This window comes from Ictalurus furcatus, chromosome 16 (genome assembly GCF_023375685.1).
Source record: "Ictalurus furcatus strain D&B chromosome 16, Billie_1.0, whole genome shotgun sequence".
NCBI classification, from domain to species: Eukaryota; Metazoa; Chordata; class Actinopteri; order Siluriformes; family Ictaluridae; genus Ictalurus; species Ictalurus furcatus.
In genome coordinates this window covers 28,998,639-29,006,138 of record NC_071270.1, presented here as the reverse complement: position 1 = coordinate 29,006,138, position 7,500 = coordinate 28,998,639, and the positions used below count along the sequence as shown (strand labels likewise).

The following is a 7,500-nucleotide window of genomic DNA, read 5'->3' as shown; positions in this document are numbered from 1 at the left end:
AAGGATTTGATGGAGCTGGCTGGAGGCCCGAGAGTAGTGAGTTGCAGTAGTCCAGCTTTGAGATAACAAGAGCCTGGGCTAGTATCTATATATATCTATCTATCTATATATATATATGTGACAATATTAATTCATTGTTCAGTCTGCATTTTCTATCCGTTCTCTGTTTGTTTTTTCGGGTCTAAAGGTGAGTGTTTGAATTTAAAGGCGATGGAGACCAGGGGCGTACAATCTTATCCGCAAAGGGTCGGTGTGAGTGCAGGTTTTCAAGTGAGAGCCACGCCTGATTCCACCTGTTCTAACCTCTTCTGCTTGGTCAGGATGAAAACCTGCACCCACACCGGCCCATTCCGGATCAGATTGGACGCCTCTGGTCTAGACGCTACTGAAAAACCCCGTCTCAGTTACTTCTACTCAAGATAAATCTGGCAAAAATAAAAAATCTCAGCGGTGAGAACTACACACAGGTGATTTTAATAATCCCAATGTAGAGCTCAGAAAATCCACTGAAGCAGCTGCGTAACCCGACTCTGAACACCAGGAACTTTCCCCACGTAAACACTGACCTAACATCTGCACTTATATCTCCAGCTGTTTGACATTTCGTCTAACTTTGATTTCTATCTTTCTAGACTTCTTTCTGTAAATGAAACGCTGCCAATGCAGTGATATTTGTAATATTTGTCCAGTCGTCTCTCCTTACGTGTTTGCTTGGATAAGAGAACGTTGGAATAAACAAAGGAACGCTTCCAAATCCGTAATTCCGTCGTGATATATATTTACGTCCACGTTTCTTTGTGCGATCAGCTCGCGCTCCTGATAAAGCGTCTTTACCCCCGTACTGTTCTCCGAGGCTCTGAGTTCTGAAGATGAAAAAGCAATGCAGTTAACCAGAACCTCCCGGTCTCTGAAGCAGTCGTAACTGCAGCAGCATGAAACCTTCAGAAAGTTTTTGTAGAACTAACGGAGGCTGCGAGGTTCTTCTCTGAACAGGACGCTTCTGGTTCTGATTGTATTGTTGGATGTTTTGTTAGCCAGACATGCCAAATTGAACAGGATACACAAATCACTTACAATATTATTTGTTTAATAAAATGAACTGGCAGCGCTGTGGAGGTTTTGTGTGTGTGTGTGTGTGTGTGCATATTAGGAAATTGTTAAGAATGAGCTGACAAGACGAACAGAATCCGGTGTCGGTGCGTGTTTGTGGCGAATCCGCGTACACATATTTGGAAAAGTGATGCACACACGCACCCGGTGTCATTTAATACGGAGGATGGAAGCAAGCTGTTCTCCATGAAACATCAGTCTGGAGAACAGGCAACATTTATGTGGCGAAGAAAGCCAGCAAAAATTACAGTGGGAGGATTTAAAGCAGCAGGAGCATCCAGAGAGAAACCGAGAACCTGTTAGTGCTCACGCTGGAGGTTCCCTTTGTGGTAGAGTTCCACAGAAAAAGGAATAAATCTCAAAAACAGTGTCTCCTTAAAGTGTCTTCTTTTTTTTTTTTTAGAGACGCCTTCTGGAATTACCTTTGTGATCTTTAACGCTAACTTTAAATATCTCGTGCTGCTGTTGCTGAGTATTTTACCCAGAGAACACTTCACCAAGTGTGTTTGTTCAGCATTCAAAATGTTCTGACAGCATCTGTGTGTGTGTGTGTGTGTGTGTGTGTGTGTGTGGGTGTGTGTTTCCAGCATGTGGGCTGTGACAACATCCTGGGCTCGGACGCCAGAGAGGACATATGCCGTGTGTGTGGAGGAGACGGCAGCACATGTGAGACCATTAAAGGCCTGTTCAATGACTCGCTACCCAGAGGAGGTCAGTGTTCACCATGCACCAGCTTTCAGGAAACCATCACGAGAGCAAAAACAGCTAGCCAAACGGCACCGATTAGCCAAGACTAACTCTTCTCCCTGAGCACACATGTGATGTCATAACCATTTCCAAGCAGTGAGTTATAAGGCAGATTAGTGCGGTGCGCTGGCTGGAGCTCAGGGCCGCCGATCTGTTTCAGGCAGCCCCTATAAGGCCATTTAGTCTGAAAAATACAGCATGTAGAAACCGGCCATGCGTGGAAATCTCCTCTGAGCGAGGATGTGGAATGAAAGGAGTAGAGAGAGAGAGAGAGAGAGAGAGAGAGAGAGAGCGCACTCCTCCGATCCCCCTCAGACCGAGCGCTCCACACTCCTGCCAAACGCGACAAGTTTTTAATCGCTTTCCGCAACAGACGTCCCTGCTGAAGCGAGCGCAGAGTGCACAAGTCAGCGCTGTTTTTTTGGCTCGGACTCCTGACACACATCCAGAGCAGCGCGCTTGCCAAACTCTACATTTTTCTTTCTTCTTCTTTTTTTTGTATGTGCTGTCACCCAGTGATAAAGCTTATGTTTTTGGTTGAGAAACAAGTTGTCAAAATAGAAGCAGTAACACAATATACATGAGTATTAATTGCATCATGCACCGAGGGAAAGAATAAAGCGTCTAATATCGCTCATGTGATGATGTGGATCAGAGTCCAAGAGCCATCTCTATAGCACCAGAACATTTTCTCCTTTTAAGGTATAGCTAGTAAACCGCCCGAAACCTTCGAGAGGGGAGAGAGGGCTTCTCCGGCCGTACATCCTTCTCTTATTATGGATTTTGCCTTCAGAGTCTGAACTCTGAACTCCTTCCCTCTGTCTCATCTCGCTCCATGTTTACAATAAAGAAAAGCACTTTCTAGAACATTATATGATAGCCAGGAGATTCATCTTTACACCGCGGCGCTGCTGAGTTCTGGACTGTGATTGGTCAGAAGGTGGTGATTAGTTCTCTAGAACAGCGGCTCTGACAGCAGCGCAGGTTTATATTAATGCACTCGCTCTGATACGTTATCGTTTCTATAGTAACGGCCCGTTCACAGGGACGCGTACAGCGCGCGCTCCACTGGTGATAAACGGAATAAAAACTATTCTAACTAACTCACTTCACAACATTAAATGTAACTATAAACAGATAAAAAAAATATGATGTGACGGGGTTTTTTAAAAATAAATAAATAAATAATGACATCTTTGGGAAATTAGTACCCTGTAGATCAATAAATCTTGAGAAACCCTGTTCTTCTAAGAGTACACGGAGGGTTCTCGGAGGGTTCTTTGGTTTCTATCAGAAAAGATTCCAAGTCGAACTCCTTTTGTGTAGCTGGAACTGTTATCCATGTGAAGAAGTTTAGACTCTATATGATCTGAGAAATGAAAGGTCAGCCTGTTATGCGAAACAGTTCTTCGGTTTGTCCCTCTAGGAGAACCCTTCGAGGTGTTGGGTAGAACGTTAAATCAGAGAGCGGGACCGTTAACACCCGCGTCGCTCTGCACTTTACTGCAAAATATTATTGTACTCAGTCTTTTTTTTAAAATATTATGGCTGTAATAATGATACAGACGTTTAATTTTACAGGATATATGGAAGTTGTCCACATTCCTAAAGGTTCCGTCCACATTGAGATACGGGAGGTGGCCATGTCGAAGAACTACATCGGTGAGTGTTCTGTTGAAGTGCTGGTCATGAGCACACATGGCTGCGTGGAGAAGTCATTTCCTTAGACATAGTTCTGCATTCAAGTGAGGAACAGAGGGTTCTGTGAAAGGGTGTGTACACACACACACACACACACACACACACACACACACACACACACACACACTGGCAGTCATGCAGTTCTCTTGGCTCGTTTCCTGCAGGTGCAAATGTACATTTCTGTGACAGACAGCGTTTCTTCTCTTTCTCATGGCTGCAGGATGAATAGAGTCTTTCACCTCCACAGCCGTGTCTCTAATTAAAACAATCGACTCCACATCCAATTACGCTGTTTGGAGGACAAACATTAATCCGGCCAAGTGTGTGACAGATTGTTGGGTTTGGTTGTGCGTGCGGGTGACGTCGGGGTTGGGACAGCGTGCAGTCGTCTGTACAGACACTGAGGTTTATTAGAGAACCTGTAAGATGTGGTTTAAACACAAGTTCTGGACCGGTCCGTGTGGCCTGATAGTAACACTGCAGTGGAGTAAGAACAAGTTCTGGACCGGTCCGTGTGGCCTGATGTATGGTTCGGCTTCTCTTTCAGAAAAAGTTTCAAGTTTCAAAGAACCTTTTTTGGGAAGCTAGAACCGCTATCCATTCAAACAAACTCACTTCACAATCTTAGAAATAATTTGTGAGTCTGGAATCCTAAAAGGTTCTTCAGTTTGTTCTCCCAGATGAACCCTTCAAGGTTTTCAACAGAGAACCCGTGACCATCTAAAGTAGTACACTAGTACCCACAAACCCTCTTACCCATCTCTTGAGGAGCCCTTTTCCACCCCAAGAGCATTTACTAGCAAGGAGTTCTTCAGTTTGTCCATCTAGGGTTTCCTTAAAGGTTCTAAGGTTTCTCTTTCAGAAACATTCCCAAGTAGAACTGTTATCCGTTCAAATAACCTTCGAGCTTTTATATTTTCTGAGAAATAAAAGGATCAGTATAGTGTCCTAAAGGGTTCTTCAGTTTACGCCTCTAAAGGAACCCTTATTCATCCAAATAGGACAGAACCATCCAAGTAGTACCACTATACCCCTTAACCATCCATAGAACTTTTTAAGAACCTGTACACTATCAAAGATTGTCTCCATTTCAAAAAGAGCAGAAGTAATTATTGGAAGGTAGAACCGTTCTTTGATTTCTTCTAAATTGTACCTTGATATGTCCGTCTGGGGGAACGTTTAAGAGTTCGATGTAGAAAGTTACAACCGAGAATAGAACCCTTAACCATCTGAGCAGGACACAGGAACTCATTATCAGCCTTACATAGAACACTTCAAGGAACTCTTTCAGTGTACACGCTTAGAAAAAAAACTCCATCTAGCATCTTACAGTGTTCTTCAGTTTGTCTCTCTTTACAGCGGTTCTGTAAAGGTTCTATGTAAAACCGAATTGTTTACCCTTTTAGAAATGTAGAACCTCTGTGTAACGCTGGAACCGTTAACTGTTTTTTCTATAAAAGTACACGTCTGCTTCCTTCTTCCTTCCCCGAGTAACTCCGTCTGAGGTTTTATCGACTCTGCCGTCATTTGCATATTGGAACCTGATTGGCTGTTGTATTTAATGATGCAATAACACTTCCTGCCTGTCGTTAGTGTAACACTAACTAGTGCTCTAAAGTTCCTCTGGTTTCTTAAAAGAACACACAGAACATTTGCGGTGATCATTTTCACACTTAAAACAATTTCATTATAAATAAATAAATAAATATTTAAAGTTAACGTTGTCGTTAAAGAGCAGTGCGACGTTCTGCAATAAAGCTGCAGGTGAAATTCGAGTGGAGCGCATCTCCGACTGTTCTATCCGTCATATTCCAGTCCAGCAGCACTGATCAGTTCAAGTGAGTTCTCCTGTTCTTCCAGTTTCGCTTGCGTCAGCACCGAGAGGTCGTAAAACTATCGTAACTAAAAAAGATCTTCTTTTTAAATGGAGTGACAGGCACGGAACCAAAGTGAGTCTTAATACAGACGAGAGCAGGGAACTTCTGGAACACTTGCCTGCAATTTAGCTCCATCTTAATCAGGACAGGAGTGAAGATCTGGAGATGTGTGTTGTTCCTGGAGACAGGACTGTTGCTTTGACGACGCTGCTGGAACAGTTCTGGACTTTCACCTGAGCATCTTTTTCCCCCTCACTCTCTCCGTCATGCTTTTTTCTTCCTTCTCTTTCGAGTAAAGTAGTGTTCGGGGCCGTGCGGCGTAACTGACCCGTAACTGCTGACGGGATGAGGAGCGCACTGAGGATCTAATTCTGAAATCACACACATCAGAACTCAGACCTCTGACATTACAGCAGACTTCAGCACTGTTCAGAAGTCCTGTGAGAGTTATGCAGAGTTATGGGGCGGAGCTTGTCTGAGGCGTGTCTCAGTTGTCCTCCATCCTGATCTTGAATTTAAGGGCATTTTTCTTGCCTGATTTCAGGAGCAGTGTTACGTCCAGCGCCACGGTCTGACTGTTTGATGGAACCACGATCAATCAAGAACAATTTTCAATATATAAATATGATAGAGTCCATCGTTCATCTTAATCAGAGACATGGCAGAGAGAAGAGAGAGTATTTTACAGATAAAATGAAGAGTGAAGTTGTCTGTAAGCGTAGCAGATCGACACTACACACAGGTGACTTTAATAATCAGAATACGGAGCTCAGGACTCGAGCGGCTGTGTAACCCGACTCTGAATACCAGGAACTTTCCTTGTGTAAATACTGATATCATTTCTGGACTCAAGTTGCTGATTCTGAGTACGAGCCACTGTGTTCAGAACATTGCTTCATCTCAGTTCTTCGTGTGTTTATTTTATGTGCAACTAGAGACAGCCGGCTAAGTAAAGAGGGTCAGTTTGTCATTGGGGACCGTCTTCTTCCGTCATCAAACTGCTGCATAAATTTGTAGACAGAAATGCATGATTTTCCCCTCAGGTGTACTGCTCGCTCCATGGATTTGTACAGAGATCAGTTTTCCTCCATCATGGGTCACACCACAGCCAATCAGAGTGTCATATAGCGTGAAGTGTAAAAACCACAGACACGGTTGGAGAACCAGTGTCTTGGAACCGTCTCGGATCGGTGGATTAACCTGCCGACTTTTCCTCCCACACAGCTTTAAAATCTGAGGGAAACGATTATTACATCAACGGCGCGTGGACCATCGACTGGCCTCGCAAGTTCGACATCGCAGGAACGGCTTTCCACTACAAGAGACCGACGGATGAGGTGGAGTCTCTGGAGGCGCTCGGGGCCACCACGGAGAACCTGGTCATTATGGTACGTAGTTTACAGAGTCATTTAAAGGACGCACGGAGGGTAACACCATCAATACGAAGGCAGGAGTCTCAGACATGTTTACACCACAGCGCTGTGGAATTCTGGATCCTGATCAGAAGGTGGTGATTATTCGCTGATATGGTGAAGTTTTCTGTAAGGAGAAACGTGTTTATGTAGCGTGTAGGGAAGGAGTCTCCAGTGTCAGCACTGTGTAACAGTCAGAGGTGAAGCTGGAACTTTAGCTTTTCCCAAAACTTCAGGACAGAGTTTACACTTCACTACTGTCTCTCACGAACACACGTAACAGACTGCTTTTTTCTCATTAACTTCGAGAGAGAGAATAGAGAGAGGGAATAGAGAGAGGGAATAGAGAGAGGGAATAGAGAGAGAATAAAGAGAGGGAATAGAGAGAGGGAATAGAGAGAGGGAATAGAGAGAGGGAATAAAGAGAGAATAAAGAGAGGGAATAGAGAGAGGGAATAGAGAGAGGGAATAGAGAGAGGGAATAGAGAGAGGGAATAAAGAGAGAATAAAGAGAGGGAATAGAGAGAGGGAATAGAGAGAGGGAATAGAGAGAGGGAATAAAGAGAGGGAATAAAGAGAGGGAATAAAGAGAGAATAAAGAGAGGGAATAGAGAGAGGGAATAGAGAGAGGGAATAGAGAGAGGGAATAAAGA

At 43.9% G+C, this 7,500-nt stretch overlaps 1 protein-coding gene across 1 annotated transcript in view; it reads left to right on the top strand.

Moving 5' to 3' along the window:
- The window catches only part of adamts6 (ADAM metallopeptidase with thrombospondin type 1 motif, 6), a 79,231-nt gene that overhangs the window by 52,625 nt on the left and 19,106 nt on the right, over positions 1-7,500 (top strand). The window contains 3 exon segments of the mRNA XM_053644731.1: positions 1,698-1,821; positions 3,439-3,519; positions 6,660-6,823. Of these exon segments, the coding sequence (XP_053500706.1) occupies positions 1,698-1,821; positions 3,439-3,519; positions 6,660-6,823 (369 nt within the window).